General features: G+C 33.6%; 1 protein-coding gene across 2 annotated transcripts; it reads right to left on the bottom strand.

Moving 5' to 3' along the window:
- Nucleotides 1-1,071: 1,071 nt before the first annotated feature.
- Nucleotides 1,072-24,947, bottom strand: LOC132545299 (C-terminal-binding protein-like). 2 transcript variants are annotated; one of them, XM_060208974.1, is made up of 11 exons: nt 24,872-24,947; nt 16,588-16,750; nt 13,412-13,574; nt 12,032-12,189; nt 10,708-10,852; nt 9,938-10,144; nt 8,965-9,063; nt 7,389-7,514; nt 6,743-6,874; nt 6,146-6,316; nt 1,072-4,619 (listed from the first exon to the last, which is right to left on the bottom strand). In XM_060208974.1, exons 3-11 carry the CDS (start codon nt 13,479-13,481, stop codon nt 4,381-4,383), a joined length of 1,347 nt encoding a protein of 448 aa, XP_060064957.1. In that variant the 5' UTR covers nt 13,482-13,574; nt 16,588-16,750; nt 24,872-24,947; the 3' UTR covers nt 1,072-4,380. The 2 variants fall into 2 exon arrangements, with proteins under 2 accessions (XP_060064957.1, XP_060064956.1); XM_060208973.1 differs by having other exon boundaries at nt 6,743-6,871.

Here is a 24,947-nt window from a genome sequence, read left to right as displayed (position 1 = left end):
GCTTAAGTTTAAGAAGTTTGATCTATCATCCCTCACAGAATGAAAGTTTATCTACACACAGAAATAATGATATTGAACTTGACCCTACAACCCTGCAACTCATATTAGTCAGAGATATTATGGTCCAGGCCTCTATAATAGTCTAAATACTGGTCAAAATTTCTCCAAGAATGAAGCTTAGAGTACTGACCAGAATTTTCTATAAATAGTAATTGTGACCATGACCTTGGCCCTGTAAACCTGAAACAGAAACTCCAAATTATTGTATGTGGTACTGACAAAATGCATGCAGTTTGATAAAATATCTCTGAAGGAATGAATCTACTAGAGCCAGAGAGAAAACAAAGAGTGCTATAGACCTGACATACAGATGAACAGCTGAAGTTAATTCAAAGCAATAACCACACTTATCTTCAAATGTCAGTGGGTGAATATTCAAAGTACATACTTCTTGATATCAAAGAGATCCTGAGACACATCTGTCAGTAGCCCACTTAAGTATCATATTTGACCTGCAATACTTTGAATTGGTGTGCTGTTTAAGTTCCTCATATAAATGGCATTGAGTCTTGTATATACACACGTAATGCAAATTCAATAAGCTGTATAAAGTACACTGTATATAGAATTACGGAACACCAAAATCTTCAGTTTCCATGACTTCCATTCCTGAACACCAAGTAGGATCTTTGATCCACAAGAAAACTACTGGGAGGGAATATAACCATTATATGTGAAGTCATTGCATCACTTTCTCCCAGGCATCTCAGTCATCAGCATCAGCCTTTGCACAAAAAGAGTTCTCTTCTTAAAGAACACTTGTAACTACACCAAATACAGTCATACAACCTTTTTCATCAACTGTTTCAGTAAGTTATTGGGCATGTCACAAATCGAAAAAAATAGTTTTAATGTATCTTTGAATTTTTCAGAAATGGGGTCCATCCCTCGACCATGTGAAAAGTTTATCAGTCATTATAATAATATTATATAAACAAAACAATGTCACTTAATTTTTGAAAAGTGAATGCTCAATATACAGTTGTCAAAAATATAAGAACAAAAACAGTCTGTATTTTATTTATTTTAATGACAAATTTCAGACAAATTTGAATCCAGCATTAGTTTATAATATTGTGAACGGTGAAGTATGGTATCCAATGTCTCTAATGTATGAAGGTCCTGTGACAAATATGTGATGAAAAAGAAATCCATCCGTACACAAACAGTCATAACCCTTTTTACACATGATCAAATGCTAATAACATGATTTTATGGCATCAAAAAGATGAAAAATGAAGTGCATTTTTTAATATTTGTGAACTTGGAAAAAACTAGTTTGATTCTCTTTACAAAAATATTTCTCTCTGCATGTGTTTTTATTTCAAAAGAAAATGAGAACATTGATGGTCGCACTTGGGAGACGGTACATGTCCAATGTCCTTTGTGAATTAAAACAATTACATTCAACAAAAGAAAAGATGTGAGATAATGCAGCTTCCTACAAATGGTTACATAAGTAATGAACCCTAGCAGATAACAGGAATGAAGAATCTTTCCTGCAGCTGAAAGCCTTATGCCAAGATAAAACCATTCTATTTTCTTTTAAATGACTGAAATCTGGTAATTTGTAAGCTGCACATTAAAACACACAAACTACTGCTCCATTTGAATCCGATGAGGATGGTACAATGTGATTAGATTATACAGATGTAATTAAGTCATCATAATTTACTGTGAACATGACTGTATGGTAGATGTTCGTGTGCAGCCTACTTAACTATAATACAATACAGTCATTAACACTCAAGGGGGAACAGGGTGAATTTTCACTTAATTCAGGAACACTCTTCATCTTTGAATTCATTTTTCCATGAATTCATAAAATGTTTCAAAATTTACACACATTTCAAGTATTGGGGATTCCCCATGTACAATCTATGAATGAAATAAAAGTGCCCACAAAAATAACCTTCTTGAAAAATCAATGTTTGAACCCCACAAAGAAATATGATGTTCAAGTACGGTAGATGCAGAATGTGTGTTTGTACAACTAATTACAATGTACAACAAACTACAAGAGAAATTCACTTTGTAAAATCATTGACTTTTGTTTCATGTTTCAATTTGTATATATAACCAACATGAATGATTAGACTTATTTTAATTCCTTGAAGATTCCCTAACTATTTCATACATCATACACAATCTAATAACTACAAAAATATCAATAATGTAAAATTTCAACAGTGAAAACTACTTCACTGATATACATTTCATTGTTATTAAATAACTACTTGCATAAGACTTCAGTTTACAATCATGATTTTATTTCAAAACCTCGATCCATTGAAGGATCATTTCAGATTTTTTTTTTTCAAAAATGTATGCATCAGATTCTAAAGAGTGAAAAAATGAAATAGCACATCAGAGACCCGCTTAGAATTTTCAGTAGAATATAGGCACAGACAGCATGTTCTCTACCACACATGACCAAAGTATCGCTTTCTCACACGCACACTTACATATACTACCTTCCTTACATGGAAATTACCTAGAAAACAACAAATACAATGATGCCTGTAATTTGAAATCACTTTTGGTGTATAGCAAGCAAATTTTTACTACCTATCTAATTCTCCAAACATTTTGTCAGGTTTGTCACTAGGAAGGTAAGAAAAACTCTTAACAATATTTCAGAGGAATATACATAGCCACTGTACTTTTTTGCATTGTCATTCTTCATTGATAATATTCAATTATACACAAACTACATCCAAAAATGATACATTGTTAAATGGTAGGTCTGTCTTAAAAAGTTAAACTGAGGTAAATATCCAAATTCGAATTATTATATACTTTAGTCAAAATGCCTACAAGCAACATTACATGTATACATAATGTTTACAAAAGTTGAACAAGTTTTGATTAAGACTATAACCAACACTGCCAATATAAAAGCTTCCAATACAGAAGTATTGTTTCTAAGTGTTTGGGAGATTAGGTGCCCATAGCTGTGAACTGCCTTTCAGGCATGGCTGTCGTAATATATTTGAGGTATAGGAAGGTTTATACATATGTGCACAAGATAAGATAATCTAATTTATCAACATTTTTCTCCCCGAAGTGAGATAGCATTTGCGTCTGTACATTCATGCTATTATTGACTATACCAATTATTTCATTTAAAACTCATTGAAAAGACATCATGCAGGATATTTTTCCTATGCTTTGTAAGGGAATATATTGTCATTTAACACCCTCTTTCGGACGTGATCCAACAGATTATGATAGTGAAAGAGAAAGAAATTTCCATTATGAATCATGTTTTTTGACTTAATGCAGATATGAAATCCTTGAAATATTCTGTATTACAGGTTTGCAGTAAATTTCAACAATGAACAGGAAGAAAACTATTAATGCCTTTAAATGAAGAATATGGATGAGATTCCAGTTTTCTTTGATGCGTTAATGAAGAGTTAGCTCCCCTGGAATGCAACAAAGAATTTGTTTTTTACATTTCAAATGATTGTTGGACAATTTTAACAAAATATGATATCCAACAAACGTCTTGAAGTATGTCTAGATCATGTTCTTTGTACGTACAAAGTTACCAAGGATGAACTTTTAATAGTTGCAAGTATTTTAGTTCCTCCAGTCTATAAACCTTGTTACTGTAGGTACAGACCTACGTGTCAATTATCCAGATACCACAACTTGCAACACATACTTCTCATCCTAAGAGAATACTATCCTACAAAAGATTCATACAACAGGAAACACAGAATTAAATATCTGTGAGTTGCAGCTGGATATGAAACTTTCAAAATGAAGCGCCATCATTTCTTGATTTCTTGTATAGCTAAAAAAAAAAAAAGTGGCCCCAGTGAGTGACCGCACTAAACAGTTGAAACGTATCTTCTACAGGGTCATGCTTTTGAGAAAGAAAACCACTGCCTAGTACAAATTCTGTATCAACTGTTTACAAACATTTCTATTATAAGTATGAAATATATGTAACAGTTGGCAAGATGTGTGATGAAACAAAAAGATGATTTATATATACACAGAGTATGCATCAAACTCATTTATAACTTCCCTTCAAATTTCCCCCTGTAATGAAAAAAAAAAAACGAACAAACACATACATAGAAAATGTCTGTGATACAAAAAACGACTGTGGTTTTACTTCTCAAAAAACTTCCTTTTCTACACTTCCTTCCATAGAAAATATTTTCTTCTGTCAATTCTCTCTCCAGATCAACTCTGGTCAATATTAAAATGTTATATCTTGACCAACAGCACTCATGTGTCTTCATCAATCTATCGGCCCTCATGTCCATTGTACAAGTCAGGGGTGATAACTGAGGCAGAGTAGCACTAGTGAACCTCAGAGTTCTCCGGTTTAGCCATGTTGTGGATGGAGGAGTCGGAGAGGGTACTGTGGGGAGTAGAGTGAGGTGTAGAGTGGGACACTGTTGGGTGCTGGTCCATTGTGGTGGAGTGCACACCTCCCAAGGCCGCAACAGCTGCCGCAGCTGCTGGATTAGGGAATGGATAGCCAGCACCGTTCATTCCTTCTGGGTAACCTGGGAAGGCATATGGAGGGCGAACACTACCTGTGAACAAAGACCATTAAATAGGTTTTATTTGTTAAAAATTATACAGAAACTAAGAGACACAATCAATTGTAACAAGCTATGTTGGAACCGCTACCAGTTCTAACCTTAACCTTAGATACTGATCTTTTCTCATTTCACACACTCCAATCGACTCTGCTTCATAATGGCATATAAAATATATACTAGAGAGCATATATAAGTTGTTATCTTGGCCTCTGAATAAATAACATTGACTATCAATGGAGTGACTTGCCAATTGATTTTGATCAATTTTGCTACAGACAAAATATAAACCAGTAAAAGATTGGCCTGAAGTAAGGTGACAACCACTATTTTGCTTGATAACGTAATAACAAAATATATCCTTTTTTATAATGATTTTACCTACTTTAGGGCGATTCAATATCTGATGTTTTTACCATTTCACTATACTTCAATTTCAACTTGAACTGGACTCAATGAAACTAACAAATTTAGCCTGCTTCATTTGTCCATGAATTTGACCAGATTTACATTGATCTAGATATTTGCAAAATACAAACTGATGAAGGTAAATAATATGTATAATGATTGTTCACTAAATAAACGTCCGTCATTAAATTTATCAAGAGCAACTCAATTTATTACCCTATGAAATTGACAAAAGAAAGATTCTTCGTCTTTAATCTTGTGAATGACTTTTTCATAATTTTTCTTTCAATAGCTTTTTAATCTTTTTTTTTCAACTTGTTTGCTAAAGGATATGTACTTTGATGCCAATCATATCAGCACAAAAAGTTATTATTACAACTCTTTGTTTATAGTTAAAAAGTTACAACCAAGACAAGTTTTGTATTATTACAAGTATGTAGGACTCACTCCATTTGATGAGACAAATTAAAAGGCCCAATAGGTTACCTGAGAGCCATGTTTTTTTAGGACCTTTAGGGGTCAATAATGTGCCCCATTTCAAATTGAAATTAGTTCATATTTAAGCCAAACTTCAAAAATTTGCAGTTTATTCCTAAATACATCCTTCTAAATTCACCATTTTTTTAATTTTCAAAATGAAGCAATAATGGCCAATCCTAAACTGAAAGAAAAATAAAATGAAACCCTGGTTAGTCTTAGAGTCAGAGACATACAACAGCAATAATGCCTCTCCAGCTGTAGTTTATTACTACTAAAACCTACCTTTTTTTCTAAAAATTTCACTAGCAATGACATAACTAATTATATCTGTGAACTAAATCTGTTGTGGGGCTCAGAGATATCTTATATATAAACTTTAAAGGCAAGAACACATCAACAAGGAAGTGATTACTAAATTCACTCCCTTCACTGATTTGGGAGTATAACGTTAATGGAAGGACAACATGAGCTCTATTTATCCATATCTTTCAATGGAAAACTGAAAACATGAAATGAGGTAGAAATAGTGGACATGAAAACTCCTGAAGCATTTGAGACTAATGACCTTTGCAAAGACGCGATAAGAAGTAACTAGGGAAATGAAATAGCTGTCAATTATAACAGAATCTTACCTGTAGTAAAGTATTCCTTATTAACACAATTGCGTAGACCATCTGGAATTCGGCCAACAATTGCCCGTCTAATTTCCGTAGCAGCCATTTCTCGCAGTTCTGTAACACTTTGTTCACTGTAGAATGCTGAGTGTGGAGTACAAATCAGATTAGGGCAATCTTTGAGAGGACCTGTCAATGCAAAACAGAGGACATCAATCCATTTTTCATGAGAGGGAAAATAGGAATAACACAATGTGTATTAATTAGATAACTTTTCACTTATTTGCGTTTCTGAACTCTTCTAAGCTTGCATATGATGACACAGTCCCTTTCCTTGCCATAAGGTTTGATTAAACTCCAAAGTCTGATTTGGATGACCAAGAAAATTCCCTTTCTTGGCCCTTATGTTTGATTGGATTGATGAGCATACTAGCAGGCAATATCAAGAAAAGACAGAAAAAAAAATTGGCATTTGTTATTTACATATCAGAAATAGGTGTGAAGGTCAAAATAATTTAACAGCATAAAGACCTTATTTAATAGAATCTTCAAACAATGTATGAACTGGATATAAACATATCCATATCACTGACAAAAGTAAGCTGGAATACTTACTGGTTGATAGGCTGAAAGGTTCATTTTCGTGGACATCTAATGCTGCTGCTCGTATCCTTCCATCCTTTAATGCTGCTGCCAATGCATGCTCATCGACGAGACCACCTCTAGCAGTGTTGATAAGAAAAGCTCCTTTTGGAAAGGGAAAATATCATGTACCACCAATTTTACATTATTACTTACAGAAATTGCTACAGAATTTGACAGTAAGAAACATTGCAATCAAATGTAGACAATATTTCTTCTCTTTGACATCCACATGAGAGTAAAGGCATTTACTGTCCCTTACTTTATCAACACAGAACACCACAACAAACACCACACCAAGTTGCAGTAGTCTGTAGTCCTACTCTCTATTTAACAGCTTTTACTGTGATTACCAGTCCTCCACTACAATATATAGAAGATCTTTTTTTCTTGGTGAATAACTGTACACCAGTGAGGTGCACAGTATCACCCATATTTTCACTTTAAAACTTTATATTAACATTAAGTAATTTGTTATGGATAACAAGGTGGATTAACAACCACATATAATGGTTCACTATGTCAGTATCTCTCATAAGGTCAAGTTATTTGCTGTGGCACTGTAAAACGACAAAAACATCTTCCAGTGGCTGGATACCATGCAGGAGAGGACACTTACCTGGCCGCATCTGTTTGATAGTGTAATCGTTAATGAGGTGAGTGTTGTGTTCGTTAAGGTTACAGTGTAAGCTCACACAGTCGCTCTGAAACAGTAGGTCCTGTAAAGTGTACACTCGTGTAATACCTGAAACAAACAAGTTCAATGCAGTTGTTAACACAAATGTAAATTCTGAACTATGCTGGTTTTATCTACACATGTACCATCCACCTGTTTCCCAATCTCTGAACTTAGATGTTTTAGTTAGTCCCAGTGTTTGCTAGAGACTGGTTGACATTTGACGGAAAATGGGTAATAAACCTCACATACATATCATTCCAAAATTTTCAAACACAGTTTGTAGATCTACAGAGGTAAAGAATAATTACAATGTCTATAACAAGTATCATGTATGACCAAGTTTAAATATAGATAACTAATTTGTACAAGGTCTTTTCAGAGCAGGCAGTTGTAAAGAAATGTATCTAAATAAGTGGTTTAAGGACAAGGAATTGTAAAGTGGTTATCAGAAGTGAATGTAAATAAAAAAAAAAAGCAATGTTCAAAATTTAGACTCTTTAAAAGATGCAATAATAATATACAAGATGAAGGCAAAGTCAGTAAAAATACTGTTACTATAGGTCTGGTCATGTGCAACTTGGACCTGTAGTTGAAATCCAAATCCAGACCAAGTTTTCTGGTTCAAGCTTTTAATTAACATGAATGGCTTTCAATACAACTTAAAAAGTTTTCTTACACAACACCAAATTACCATGTAATCATTACTGTGGAGGCTTGGAGGAGTCGAGCATCATACTACATCAGACAAGTGTATTTTTTCACACTTAAAATTAAAGAAAGTATTTTTATGACCAGATAACAATCTTTTGTTATTTGGATGAATAATAAACAGTAAATGGAGAAAGTAGGATAAATTCATTTGTTTATTTACTGCCATTTCAAATATCAGACTAAACTATGCTGTTTGCGTGCTATCAAAGCCCTGCTTCGTTCAACCGTAATCAACATCAGGAAACTGATATTGTCAACCTTATTTACTCACTTTGTTTGAGTTGAAATAGGGATAAGTCGATATATTTTCCACAGTCCCTTGAATTTTGAGACAAGTTTTGACTGTACATCATATCCATAACAACTGTTGACACTCTGACTCAAAATATAACAACCCACAATGGCTAATTAAATGTGACAACTACTTCAACTCAAATTCTTGGATAATTGACAGTTTTTTTTCTAGATCCTACTCAAATTTTTGGATGACTTAAGCTTTTTTGCAGATCATTTCAACTTATCCAAGTTGTTCAACTATATTGCATTGACCTAACTTGAGGCTAAGCTCATTAACCTTAGATATATATAACTAACAAGAACAAGATGAGGGCCATAAAAGTAAGGGGCATATTTTACAAATCTGAATATTCCTTTATCTTCGTAGAAGTTAATCCTGATAGAAAGCGACAACAAATAGTCAGACTGATTATAAACACAAGATGTTAGCTTTCAGTCAGAATTAACATTAATCATAATTATTCCTTTACCCTCTTACATTATGGTAATGTTTCATCAACCTACTTACCTAATGATTTTTCTACTCCGTCATGAAGGTAAGGATCGTAGAATATAACATTAAATCCAAAAACTTTAGCACGAAGGGCCACTGCTGTGCCTACACGACCTGTCAATAAAAAAATTTCATTTCATTATCATTGCTATAATTATAAAACTGAGTAAAGAAAATATAACATTGTTTGCCAACGAAGACTTCACTAACAGCCATAGTGATTCATAAACTTTAAGTTTGACTGTCACAACATCTCAGAGAGAAAGAGAGAGAGAGAGATATGCGGATTGCTTCCCTTTGTTTTGAAAACCAATTAACATTTCCAACACCCGTGATTTTGCCACCCTCTGGTGAGTTAAAATGAAAAATTCCAAATTATTTCCAAAGAACATGTACAAGGGGAAGTAAATGATTTGCCTAATTTACTTCATATCCTTCGTCATTCGTTATTGAATCTGATTGACATGCCAGTTGGTCATTTTTTAACACATTGTTCTAACTTAGTGAGTTAGCCTGCATATTAAAGAAATAAAGAAAGACAAAAACTGCAAATTTGATTGTTTGAAATATTATGAATAGTTGAATACTTAATATTTAGAAACAGTCCCATGATATTGAGATGAAACATATTTTGCTTCCTATTACATTTATTATGTACACCAAAGATGTTCAACGAACATAGTTTTTAAACCACTGAGAAAGGTGACATTTAATTGAGACCTTTCTGTTTCAAGTATTTTTAGCTGCTGCCATATGTATGTTTCATAAAGATGTAGCACACAATCAACTCTGTTTACAGATTTATGTCACACTTTGGTGAAATTAATTAAATCTGATGTGATAGCTTTTTCACCATGCACAAAACGTTAGTCTCATGATAAAAGATATTTTTAGATTCACTCTGAAATCTAGGAAAGACAGAAAAAGATAATAAGTATGTATAGCTTTTAACTAGAGTCTTTGAATAAATATTGTCTTTCTGACTCACCTAAACCTACAATGCCGAGAGTGTCTCCTCTGATTCTAGCAGAGCCCTGTGCAGCCTCCCGTAACTGTTCTGGTCCACTTATTTTCTTACCCTCCTTTACCTGGTTAGCCAACCAATATGTCCGCCGATACAAGTTCAGAATTAGACACACAGTAGAATCAGCCACCTCCTCTACACCATACCCAGGAACATTACAAACAGCTATGCCTGTATCCAAATAAAATTTGTGTACAGATTAGTTATTATATAGAGACTTGTTAATGCAGTTTACTTTACTAAATGTATAACAAAAATCATTTTCGAAAGATTATTGTACAACAGAAATAATTTTGTAAATTATTTTGTTGTACAATCGAAATTATTTTTGTAAGATTAGGTTTTGTTGTATGACAAAAATTGTTTTGTAAGATTATTTAGTTGTAAAACTGAAATTGTTATCTAAGATTATGTTTGTTATATAACTGAAAATTATTTTGTATGACTATGTTTGTCGTACAACATCAATTTTTTTTATGATTATGATACTGTACTTGTGCAATAAGTGTAGTTCAGATGATACCAGAATACCAGTTGAATATTAAATGAAAACCAGGATACCAGAGAAATACCATTAGAGGTGTATTTTGTATAGGTATTGGTAATTTTCATCTAAAACAGTTTCAATTGTTTTCAGCATCAATTTACATATCACCTAAAGATCACTTTAATATTCATTCCAAGTGAAATGTTTTTTACAGATTATCAGAAAAAGGCAAATCAATATTATTTACCAAAGTCTCCAGCTGCCTTGACATCGAGGTTGTCGTAGCCACTGCCTATTCTCACAATGACACGTAAACTTTTGAATTTTTCCAAGTCCTCTTTTGACAGTGTGATTGTATGCCACATTAGGGCTCCTACTGCCTCATTCAGGACCTGGCAAACACAAAATATAATATACTACCGATCTTCTCTTGCACTCTGACCAGTTAAATCAACATTTCTCTGCTAGCAAGAACAAAAAGATTGTCTGATGGTTAAGATTCAGAATATCCATAACTGTCACTCATTTTCAGTATAAGACAATTAATTCTCTTTTCTGTGTTTAGAGTCTTTTTAAGTAAAGTGATAAAGAGAGCAGGTGCTCTCATGGATATAACCACCAGCTCCCCCCACACCCTATTCCATCTCCCGTCACCTACCCCCTACCCCACCCCTATCCCACCCCTTTCCCATCTCCCGTCCCCTGCCCTCTATACCTACCCCACCTCCCATCCCTACCACTTATACTCTACCCCACTTCACACCCCCTATTCCCATCACCTACTCCTACTCCCTCTCCTACCCTCAAAAGGTAATCAAGTATAGACCTTAGTGTAAAACTTAATCTGTTCAGGTGTTCATGAGATTATCTTGTACAGAAGCTTTGTATTTCTGAGGTTGTCACAAGTGACTTTTACCTTTGACCAATGCCCACCAACAACAGCTTACTATAATATATATATGTGTGTAGGGGGAAGGGGGTATTAGCTGAAATATCAGGATTTTTCCCACAAAGCATACCAGTAACCTGGTGTGTTAGGCAATCCACATAACATGAGAGATGATCCTATCTATATGGGCCTAACACATGATACATGTGAATACTTATACACATACTTATGTGAATACACATAATTCAAAGTTTCCTATCTCCATTTAACTATGGAGAATTTTCTGTTTCAATGACATTAAAAGGAAACATTATTGATTTCCCTACAGGTCAGTTTACCTTGGTCATTATTAGTCATTGAGCAAAAAAAAAAGGTGTCACTTTCAAAAATATTTACCTTTTCAAATTCAAAGTACACAGCACATATTCTCAAAACATTGTATCAATTCATCCAATAATGTATGATCACAAATGACATTCTTTCAGTAAATTTTAAGAATGCATATTACAGTAACATTGTTTTGTACTATAAGGGTCAGGATCAAGACATTTTCACAATGATTGCATCGCAAAAATAATGAAACTATGTCAAATCAAAACATGCATTACAAAAGATTCATGTTGAAAAAAAACATTAAAAATGGACATGATGCTGGTGCTGTGTCGCGTACTAAGACACTTACTTTTTCATGTATTTCTTGTGTCGACTGAGCATCACAGAATGCTACTGTTGCCACATCCTTAAGTATTGGCATCTCAACAGAACAATCCCGACCATCAAGGAGAGCTATGAGTGGCCGGGGGTGCATCGGGCCATTAGGTATCGGCCCACGAATAGACACTGCGAAATCACAAGTCAATAATAATCTATAACATTATTTTCATCAATCTTTTACAATGGATATATATTTTCTTAAGCAATAGTATCTAGCTAGAAAATATCTTAAGACTTGAATGTCCCTCAGCCTGCTACCTGTAAAGAAGTACCCATAGTGTTGCCCCTACACATGAATAGCATGATGTCAGTCCCACACTACCCCTATTTTGCTCTTCTCTGCTGTCCTATCTAAACTTGCTGTTCTTGTGACACCATACTCTTCCTATAAATGTGCCCTGAATTGCTTCATCTGGAACACTAAATAACAAAAGCGCTCTAAACAGCACATACAAACACTACACAATTACTTATCAATTGAAAGAATATAATCAAAATTATGCTATCTGCTTTGTGGATTAAAAGAAAGAAGAAAATCTCAACCAAGAATTCAAATCTTGCCACAAATACTGATTTCTTTTTTCCTCCCATGTAGGATTATTTTTAATGATGGGATTTACCTTGATTTAACTTCTAATTTAAGAAAAGACAAGTTTTTGGTATGTTTCACATTAGATACAAGCCAGAGCAACTAATTGGTGAGAGGGTATTATTTTGTAGTAGTACTGGGTACGCAAATCTTAAATATCTTCAAAATACTTAAGGAGTAGTATACAGTAGAGTTTAAGTAATGCAAATGAAAAGGCAGAAAAAAAATCTTTAGAGATACAAATTCTATATCTTTTCTTATGTTATATAATAACCTTATGAATTCAAGTTTTTTCAATCATTTGTACCATAAATGAATAAGTTTAAAGCATACTGAACAGTGGTAAAAACAGATTATATTATTAAAACTGTACAATATGCTTAAATTTATTAAATAGAGGTGTTGTATTAAAAGCAATCATGTCATGAATTTATGTGCCAGGAGCGATGCCGAGACATAGTTATCAGTCATGTACCCTCTGTGATAAATCTGTGTGTTGTAAAGTGCTCCTTTTCCTTATAATTACCAATTGTTACAGGAGACCTCAGGGAAACACTACCCAATGTTTGAAAAATATCTATAAACAGTAACTCTGGCCTTATTTTTGACATTAGAACCAAGTAACATGAGTTCATTGTTACAATAAATTTTGTATAGTCATTACTTTAATCCTAAATGAAATAAAGCTGGAGCTCTGACACTGAATAAGGACAAGACATAACACTATATGCTATTCCCATAAAATGACAGGAAACACACCTTGATACATGCTGGTCGGTGCTTCTAGCCGAGGTCTTTTGATTGGCTGAAGGAGTTTCTTTTGGTCCATGTGATGACGTTGGGAGGCGTTAAACGCAGCAGGCGACAACACTCCACCTCTGATCAATATATTAACACTTCAGTAGAAACAACTCCCTTGTACCTGTGAATTTAAAACCGCACCTTAAACTATCTCAATTTTTTAAAAATTGCAATATTTCAATATACAGTATGCATCAAGTGTTGTGGTACTCAAACACTCGGTGGGTGTAAAGTGTCACCTGGGTGTAGGGGATTAATTCTTTTCATTATCATGACATCACGTCACAAAAAAGTACTCCAGCATCCTTTGTGACATCTGAGACGTCGCTGTAAACATGCCTTCATGACACATACTGGGTAACATCAAATTATGATGATAATCTTGATGTCTTAAAGGCGTATTAATTTATTACAACAAAATGCCAAGAAATCAGCTGAATTAAGCCAGGTTGTTTACAATGACAACAAAATGGCAGATTCAAGATTCTACTTTCGATTTCTTAGGCACTGATGAGGAGAAAAACAGAATCAAACCATTAAAAACTATTACATTTATAAAACTGAGTACTGTATTTTCCAGGTTATAAGCTGCACCGGTAGATAAGCTGTTCATATAACGGACAACAGAGGGCAATTTATCAAGATCATCAGAGAAACATTTCTAATGTTTGCAAATGAATTATACAGTTTATTTTGTTGATGTATTTCAGAAACATAAATAGGAAATATCAAACTTGTTTGGTTTGGGTGCATCCACAGATTGTCTATGCACAGAAAGGGGGCCTGACATTACAAATGGTTTACTAAACAATCTCTCCATTGGTGTCGTACTGTTAAATATTAACAAAGAACCTTGCATGCTGACCAAATTCTTATTGTTCCATATCATTTCTTCTTGTAAGTTACATGAAGCCATTCATATCGTAAACAAGCATAAGTCATTATAGAATTTGACCTATAACTCGATGACCTATCGATCCCAGAATGCAAAAGTCTATTGTAATCTTCTGCCATGGCATTTAAGTAACCACGAAAGTCCAGAACATATTATCATGATTCATATTAAGTAGGTATGATTAATTAAATCCACAAGAATGTAATTTTTATTTAAATCGTCAAATCCTCCTGTATACAATTGCAAATGACGGTTCTAGACCATCTGTTTCAATCAAACATGTGACGGGCAAGTACTCATAAAAACACTAAATGTGATCTCTTACTGTGTACTGTTATGATTCCTGTTATCATTTTTTTTTTTTTTTTTTATTTTCATCCACCAATCCTCAAGGAAAAGGTGTGGCTTATAATCTGGAAAATACGGTACTGTTTATTGTCAAAATTGTGTATTCTGGTTGGCAGTAAAGAAGACTCGCCAACTCTGAAGTCTGCTTCAAGAAAAAGGATCTACTATCTATGAAATACACAAAGATATCCTTTATATATATATTTGTTTATATTCAAATGTTGAATTTACAGTGTCCAGTGAAATATACTATAATTTCAAACATCTTGTAACAATATAGATAAGTATCTAGGCAATTTATTAAGAATTGTTAAGATTCAGAATTGAAAGCCCCAATGCTTAATTTGACATGTCAATTGAAGTTATTTTAATAGATATATATATCCTAGCTAAAAAAAGAAACTGTGCAAGTGTATTATATTCTATAATTTAGGAGGTATATAAGAAACAACAAAAAATGTTCAATGGGGTTTTAGCGGGCCTATATTTAACACCAGCTCGATTGATAAGGTTATTGCATCAGCAGTGTCTTGGACAGAGATCAGTTTTCACAGGCATTCTCTAAACAAAGTTTGGCTCATCAATACTGTGTATGTCCATCACTGGAATCCACGCATGCTTGACAACTATGCCTCATTGATGCAACAAGTATGCTGAAAAATGCCAAGGAATACCATTCCATATTTTCACAAGAACATGTGACAGGTCAGGTCATGTAAACACCTGATTTTGGAGGACGCTGCTGCACAAATGGAAGGACATGAAGCTGGATGATTCCTTCATAGTATATGATGCCTGTAAGTGTGTTGTCCACCACCACAAATGTTGTTCTGCCAAGGAATGAGATGCCATCCCACACCATGACACTACCTCTGCCAAATGTATGTCATTGAATCTATTAACTGTTATGGAAATGTTCAACAACACAACCTTATACTCTAGAACAACCGTTACTGCTGTCAAGATGAAATCTGGACTCATCCGTGAAAAGAGCAAGTGCCCAGTCTTGTGTGAAGTGTATGTGTTGTCTACACCAGGCTAAACATGCTACACAATGACATTGCCGGAGAACAGGATGTATGACTGGACGTCCTGGCCTCGTTCAAACGTACATTTGGGGATTAATTCTTCTAAGGCCAAAGCCAAGAAGACGTTCTGAGAGGTTCACGTAGATGAATGACCCAGATATATGTATCATGGTGATTAACAGGTTACACATGGACGTCCTAACTAAGGCCAATCTCTGGTAATCCCGAACTGATGGTACCGTCTCCACATGATGTTTACAGTATTTTGGTGCATACCATATTGTCTGGCAACATCAGTATGACGTACACTGACTTCAATCATGCCTATGGCGTGTCATCTATCAGTTTCATTCAACCTTGGCAGGAAGTATCAAAGATATTTTTTTCAAAATTATGCTGGTTTTGTGTGTTAAAGGTATTTACACTATTCTTTTACACAGGTTTGAAAGAGAAATGTGCTTGCGATTGACTGCTGGCCTAAAAAGAACATGAATACAAAGACATGTACCAGATGGACAAACTGCCAAGGCATCTCATGCACAACTTATCTTATCCCAAAAACCTGTCCATACAGAGTTGAAACATTGTCAGTATACAGGTGGAAGCTTGGGTGTTGAACTGGTGTGTCAACCATATCAGCAAATGGTTTGGATAACTTACACTGTTTGTTTTCTGTGTCATAACACTAGATATGCACTGTACTGTAACCTCCGGACAACCAGAAAAATGAATCTGATCATTGTAACTGCGAAAGTGCAAAACAAAATACTTGTTGTTCTTCAAGAAATAACTTACAGTGCTTTTAAACAAGGTTGAGATACATAACTTTTATAGTTAGCAAATCACATATCAATAATTCCTACCTTTTCCTTCTATTATGGTCAGTTTTTCTTGTCAGCAGTTTTTGGTCAGATTTCTGTTCTGGCATGAATTGCATCCACGTTTGGTTCTGATTGGTGGTCAGCTTCATGAAATCATCTTCATGTTGTCTGCCTTAGCAGCGCTTCATACTTCACAATGGGCAGTCTGAAAGTATGAAAACATTATCATTCAAAAGTGGCACAAGTGTAATTCTTACTAAAGGAAGACTACATATAGCTAGGTCTTTTCGTTTTCTTGTGAGAAACTGGCAAAGACAAATCTGAAATTGTTTTCTTGCAAGAAAGCAGTACAGACAAGTTTCAATTTTTCGTGTTTTCTTCATACTTTTTTTAAGAAAACTGAATATATAATATTTTATAACTTATACAAAGAAAACCTGAAACCTTTGTATTTGTATGTATCATAATTAAATATAACTTCAACTATAATATATAACTAGCAATATATACACTAGCTATAGTTGTGACTCAAACATAGGATCTTCTATGAGGTTTTGTCATTTTATGAAACGAGTGTCAAAAGTTTTTAAACTTCGAGACGAGTTTCATTAAATCTCAAATGAAACAAAAGCAAATTAGCATAATCACATAACTTAGAAAAGCTGTACAGTTTTAGAGTAAAAATATGGACAACAAAATCAAACAGATGCAAAAATGACAGGTGGTCAGGTGGCGCAGTGGTAACACACCTGCCTTTCACCTAGACATCCAGGGTTTGAATTCTGGATTGGATCAGAAAAGGTATGGGGTCATCTGCCCAACCACGAGGGTTTTCCCCAGGTACTCTGGTTTCCTCCCACAGTATGACCTCTCACAGGCTTCCATTCGGGCCAACAAGAGTGATTAATATAAGTTGGAAAAACTTGCTTCGCAATTTTTGGATAATAAATAAAGTTTATAAACAGATACAACCATTTTGTTGGGTCATTTTCAACTCGGGAGTAACGTCATGGTAAATATGACATCCCCATTGATTTCTGACTGGTGCAGCCAATGAAAAACGCTCTAGGGTATGTAACACCAAAGTGATATATATGTGAAAACATTATTTGGGCATATTCACTGGATAAAAAACTGATTGTGTGATAAATATTTTAAACATCATGTTGCAGCTAGTGTAAGTATTGCAAGTCTAGGTATAGAGCTATTCTCTTTGCTCGTTGAATGAAAAGGAAGTTATACAAGTATGTTTAATGTAATTTCCTCAAAAAATCTTATCTGTTAAATATATACAAACAATTCATTCTATATAACTTAACAAGTAATACTTAAAAGTATATATTTTATCCTTAGGATTCCTAATGCTAAAAAAATCTCCAAATCACAGGCAGTAATTCCCTTGGCTGTTAACACAATAATTTCAAACATCAAACCAACCCTGTTTTTAAACATACAGTAGAACAAGATTTAACACAATATAGCAGTGCATGTATCTGAGCAGCACAAACATAAAAGTATCAGCTCTGTCATGATTATCTTGTTTTTATAGTGTTTCTATCGGTGATAATGAAAACTGAAATGCGGTGTTAACATCTTGTAAAAACAATCTGGTAATTAACATCCAAACATCTCCTACAGAGATTGATCCTTTAAAGATTTTTTTTTCATCTGTGACTTGCCAATATATTCTGCCCTTAAAATTGTGCTGATAGCTGTATTAATTTGGTAATATGGGTTGGTTCACATAAAACTTTCACTGATGTTCTTCTTCCAGACTGAGAAATATTTCAAGCATGACTTGTAAAAATATTCCTGCTGATCATACTATGCTATAAAGTTACTGATATGATATATATGAACTAGATATACTTCACCACAAATGACAAATACTTCACCACAAATGACAATCTACTGCAGAGAAGCAATAATTTTAGAGAATAACAGGATTTTCTATGGCTGTATATAGTAACGATTAGGACTCAAGCTACTTATATCTGATTAATAGTCTATAATCTTCTCTGACATCATTGATCAGGTATAACACACAAGACTGTTCCCATCATTAATGTTTAATTCCGGGGTTAACCTTGCAACTTTTCCTTTAAGTAATGACAAATGGATATAATGGCATTGGTTCCCGTACAAATGCAATTGTAAGTGATGGCTTGTCCTGTCATTTCCTTTAATTTGCAGGGTAATATTCATTGTACTTAATACTTTACTTAGAACATGAACATGACAGCTCCCCTGGGAGTTATTTGAATGTACCATTAACAATTGTTTTTTCCCACTTTCCTTTCTAACAATGTCTTATTCATAAGCTGACTTCATTATTAGCAATCACTGCTTCAAATGTTTTCCACATGTGTACAGTATCCCAAAAAGTTACAAACCCCTACAACATTTTATTAATTTGTGGACATATAGCTAGCTCCTGGATCTTGTAAATACCCATAAAATATAAGACATTTACAACACAAGTGAACATGAATGCAAGAAATTACCAGTGACCACAAATGATTTGCCCTCATAACAGTCTATGTTTTATCAATATTTCAAAAGGTATCAATCTATGCTTACAATACAAATAACACCCTATTATTATTTTGGTATACAAAAGTGCCTTGAAATATTTCAGCTATCTACAATGTCCCACATCAATCATCATGGATTGAAGGACTTGTTTACGAGGTTTGGCTAAAAATGATTGATGTCTGGGTTTGATTTTTAAAAAAACAAGGTTTACCCTGGTAATACAACATTAGTATGTTTCATGGTTATCATATGGAATTCTACAAAACTATTCCACCAACAATATTTAGTCATGGAATTTAATACAACAATTTATCATATTTTTACTAATAAAAACACCATTTTTTGTATGCGTGATAAGTCTAAATTTCCACAGGTTGATGTCAGCCGAACTGATGTTGTACCCCCTAGAAAAGTTATATCGCATCTCTTGCCAAATTTCTGACAGCAAGGATTATTGAATTACATGAACAAATTTACAATGAATGAACTGAAAAGGAGATGAAATGTGTTGTGCATGCAGGAGAGCGATTCAATGATACTAATGATAACAAAGTTTTTATGGAAAGCATGAAGAAACAAGAACAAGAAAACTACAATCAAAATATTCATGGATTAACTGGAGTCTTAAAATAAATATCTGGAGTGTATTGACTTGGTTTAGTTGGCTGATTAAATACCAGGGTTTTTCATATGATCATCAGATTGAAAAAAGATAAAGCTGAGTATGAACTTTCAAGTCTGAAGCAAAACAATCCAGCATCAACATTTACCTCGTGGAGAAATAATACAATGTCGTTGTTTCGATAAAAATGAAATCTAAACCTTCGTTTTTCTTTTTTGTTAATTTGCCAAAATAAGGAATGACATATTTTAAAGAAATAATGTTTGTTTATGTTTTGTTTTTCTTATATGTAAAGGGTTACTAATACAACCATTATCATTTTGATATCAGATCCCTGATCAGCTCTAGAGTCCCGATATGCCTCTTTTAGATTTCAACTTTTAATTTTCTTATTCCAAAAACTGTCATGTTATGGTTTTCATCATGGCAATGTTATCTGTGATCACTAGCTTTCATGTTACATACTGTATGATGTGTGAAAAAGAATTTAACCCTTCCTTCATTACACATAATTTCCTGCATACTTATTGCATTTGTTGATAGCCCACAAACAGTACTCAATTCAAACAAGGACATAATGTACATAAAAGTAATGCACAAATAACTGCATTATTTTCAGCCTTAACAGAAGGAGTCCAACAAGGCAAAATTGTGTAAGTTTGCAAACACAAATCTCGCAGCAATAAACTATCTCATTTCTGATTAACTTGGAATCTATTGGTCTAATAATCTTGAATGGGTTTTTCTTTCAGTTCCGCATCTGTATTTCACAACAAGATTGATCAATATTCAAGAGAATTCCAATGCTGCAAATGCAAGTGCAATATCACAGCTGCTGGCAAATCAATCATCACTCCCTGTAATATATAGCTAAATTCTGCAGTGGAGAAAACTTAATTATACTATTCAAGTCATCTGTGCTGATTCTAAATATATCAATTTAAATCTTGCTAATTTTTCACAGGTTAAGATTATTCTTATACCTTTTGGGGAGTAAAATTGTTTTCTGTTTAAAAGCACCCAGACAAAGCAAGAAGTTCATCAAATTAAACAAGAGGCCTAGCGGTATTGATGGTCACCTGAGATAAGCAAGATTGAATATAAAGATATAAGGGAAAGTAGCTTTCAAGTGTCATGAAAAAGAAATTGTGACATTGATGATAGTAAGCCAGTGTCAATACATGCATACCATCGAAACTGTCATCCTATACTAATAGATCTTACAAAGTTATGCTCAGTGGGAAATAAACAATGTTATGATCAAAAATGCAGTTTTTCTATAAAGATTTAAAAAAATTTAACCTCAAGGAAGGAATTGTGAGAGCCATTTTTGTAATTAAAGCACCTCAAGACACTTCCATCCTAGAAAAGTATTTGATTCCACCAAACCTGGGTGTTGAGAAGATTTTTGAAATTTAAGACAATTTGGCCCCTTCTGGCTCTGCAATAACAGCCCCTTGGGGTCAGTCAGGATCAACCTTTTCACACCATCTAGTCATCATCCTTCATTCACAATTCTAACCATGTTTGAAATATTTCCAATGGAAAATAAACAAATTATACTAAAAAATCTATTTTTCAATTAACTTGACCCCCCTCCCTATGGGGAAATGTGAGACCATTTGCCCATGAAATTCACAATTATTGTAAACTACCTTAAGACACTTCCATCCATAAACAGCATTTGATTCTACCATTTCTGGGTGTTGAGAAGAAGATTTTCAAAAACTCATGTAAATTTGACCCTTTTGACCCCACCCTCAGGCCCCCTGGGTTGACGACCATATAACTCACAATTTTGTTTCATCTTAGGGAAAATTTCTGCAAAATTTCATTGAAATCGGTTCAGGAGGTTTTGAGAAGTTGAAAAGGTTAAATTGTTTACAGATGTACAACATCTGATGAAGGCGACTTTGTCTCATGTGGCCTAAAAATCTAGTAGAGTAAAAAAAATGTTTGGTTTCTTTTTTTGCCATGGACTATTGTACTTATTTTTTCCTCTTGGATCATGGCATTAAGCGAAGGCAATTTCAGCACTACAATTCAATGGTTCATAATAATATGGCTTAAAAAAACATGAATAAGAAAATAATTTAATCTTCAGTTATTAAATAACATTAATTAAAACACTACCTTATATTTCCTTTTGCATGCTGACATACATACACATACATTATTCTTGTATAGATACCACAACACATAATGCTAAATAACATGAATGAAACCTGAAAAATAATAACTATACAGTGTTTACAGTAGATTTAATTATCTAGACCTGTTCTTCAACTTAATAAAAGTAATTTTATGTAATTTCAGACCCATATGTTCATAAACAAAAAGTAAAAGTGCTATTCACTTGTTTGTCTTTTGTACAATCTTTGAGATCCATTAACATGTCAAGTATTACATCAAATCTATTAAACCAAAATTAAGGAAACAATTTGAAATTAAAGAAACAATTTGAAAAAAAAATATTATTAAAACCATAATTATAAATAAAAAAGATTACAAAAGATTTATTCAAGATTTTAAAGATTAAGATATTTGCGAAGAATGTTTTTCAAAGTTTTCAAAGAACTTTCTTTCATCTTTTCAAACAAAAAAAAAAAACAACACAAGTAGGGACTTGTACATTCAGTACCCATTCATTTTAAGTGAAAATCAAGTAAAATTACCGATTCATAAATTGATATAATCATGACAAAGTTGACAATTTCTTATCTGAACATTCTATGGTGAATTCTGTATTTTCCATTCCAATTTCATCTCCTTAAACACATGAAACGAAACCAAGATGGCAATCAATTCTAGCTGTCAGTTGCAATGTTTTACAGTAGATAATCTTCTTCTGCATGTAAGTAAATGAATGACAACTGTAACAAGCTACTACAGGTGGTTCACACCTCCTTTGTGTACATAATAAAGCCAGTGCCCTATTGTCAGGTTGGGATGGCTTGCTATGTCCCTAATTGTGGATACCAATCACTGGAGCTGTGAAATATCAATGAGAATTTCAATTTGTATCTGATGCATGCATAATGGTAAATAAGCAGTGCACAACAGCTCTAACCCACTACACGGAATGAAATTAAGCTAGCCCAACAATTACGCTTATCACATAAAATAAATACCATGACAACACCAACTAATGCCATTAAATGAAGTAAATAGGAAACATATACTTGTAAGTATTTCTTGTCTTTGATTCCAGAGCAAAGATTTTCAAATTTACATTGATAACAAACCTGCCAATAATATACTCTATGGTTTAACTGCTGACTTCTAGAGGGATGAACTCACCTCTTTATCAGGACTTTTATATCAATAGCTATACTTTTTTAATTATAAGACATCAAATTTAATGGTTGATTTACAGAATTTAACCTTCCACGAAACTAATTCTTTGTTGAAAAAATATATAAAATCTCTGGTATGAAATGTGTTTTTTAACTACTTATACACAATCAAGCTTAACTATTTACCTCAATCTGCCTACTGAAACGTTATTGACTAACTAGTCTGGGTAGATAGTATGCAAAAAATTTCACCATGCCAGTCTAGAAATAAATGTGTTGTAGCTAATAACACTCATTTTTTTTTGAAGTGATAATGAGTGTTATACTTACTGAACAGTGATATACAAGCTTTGTACCAGGTATACATGTAGGTGTATTCATATATTTCAAAAATAAATTTCTTTGATTTTACTGATGCTTTGGCTCAGATTTTCATTATCAAGTAGCAACCATAAACAGTTATAATCAACTTTAATCATCTTTCCCTTTCATCTTCCATTCTCAATTTCAGATGTAAACACAAAATTTATTAGATAAAATTTATTGTCCTCCTTTTTAATAAAATATCCTATAATGAGAGGCTGGAAAACTAATTACATGTACATAGTTGTTCCTTCTTGCAATGTGTTATATACATATGATATATCCAGATAGTCTGTGAATAGCATAAATTTAAATAAGATTTAAATCATGACTGATCATTCATTAAAATTTATATTTTATTTGTCAACACAAAGAAAAAACTAGGTTTTCTGAAAAAAATGTGATTTCAGTTACACATATGTTATATAACTGTAACAAACATAAGTGCCCCATGTAAGTATAGTGTAGTTATGATAAATAAATCATACTCAATAATAATCTTTCAAATAATAACATGCTAAAACAAAAAAAAATAGATGTAGAACCCATGATAATTTGATGAAACCAATGACCATCAGCTAACATTGTCAGTAACATACCTTTAAGGCTTTACTACATATAAATTCAAACCCATCTTATTAAACATTTTATTGTATAATTATACACACTCATTATTTCATTATCACACATCCTATTTCATTGTACCTACAACCGAAACGTTGTTTACACTAACAGCACTCTCTTTACTACGTCAATACAAAAAATCAATAAAGAAGCATGTAAATCAGACATTACTACAAACCGTGGGTTAAATCTTGATTTAAGTACGTTTAACTTCGACTCGACAACAAAGCAATCACGATTTTCGCTGGCCTCCGTGTGTCAGTTAGTCAGACAGGCGAGTGCCGTAATGGACACCCTTTAGCTTTGCTGGGGGTCATTTGCATAAACTGCACCGACACAAATAGACTCGAGCTGTCCTGTGCATATCCCGTAAAGCGTATCTAACTTCCATTACTTTGAGATTTGCGCCAACAGTACAATGTATTCAAAATGTCTAGATTACAGAATTGAACATATATATTTAATAACATGATCGGTCGATAAAAAATGGTATTTTTTTATGAAAATGTACAGGACTCTACTGATATTTGCAGATTTCCAATCCAGCCCATGCTGTTTGATATTGCACTACAATGACCTACATTTTGCCTAGCGTAATAGTACACGCGGCTCCCAAATAACAGCTCATTCACCTTGAATAATTAACTGATATACTTATGAACTTGGATATATGGTTGGCAATGATGTAATTAACGATACAGATGAAAATATGGAGTTTCAAAATCTCACCTTTCACAATCAAAAGACAAAGACTGCTGATCGTTCCGGTACGGTTTTCGGTGGTAAAGTTTCAAAGTAAATACTTTATGTTGTCCTCCATGTACGCTATTATCACACAAAAAGACACCGAGGAATTTATTAACATCTACAAATTAAGTTTACTTACCGATTAAATGCTAAATGTGATAACTTTCCAAAGCCGTGACGGTCCGTTACTTCTGTAATGCAGGCTAGCCCGCAGA

The sequence above is a fragment of the Ylistrum balloti genome, unplaced genomic scaffold, assembly GCF_031769215.1.
Source record: "Ylistrum balloti isolate Yb309-2 unplaced genomic scaffold, AGI_CSIRO_Ybal_v1 Utg369840, whole genome shotgun sequence".
Classification (NCBI taxonomy): Eukaryota; Metazoa; Mollusca; class Bivalvia; order Pectinida; family Pectinidae; genus Ylistrum; species Ylistrum balloti.
The sequence above is the reverse complement of the archived record's forward strand: the minus strand, read 5'-3'. Positions and strand labels throughout refer to the sequence as shown.

Excerpts from the sequence above, each read along its gene's own strand:
- LOC132545299 (XM_060208974.1), bottom strand. The coding sequence starts at position 13,481 with ATGGACCAAAAGAAACTCCTTCAGCCAATCAAAAGACCTCGGCTAGAA. Across the intron at positions 7,515-8,964 it reads CGGAGTAGAAAAATCATTAG|GTATTACACGAGTGTACACT; the intron begins GTAAGTAGGTTG and ends TGTTTGTTTCAG. Across the intron at positions 4,620-6,145 it reads TAAGGAATACTTTACTACAG|GTAGTGTTCGCCCTCCATAT; the intron begins GTAAGATTCTGT and ends CTTTGTTCACAG.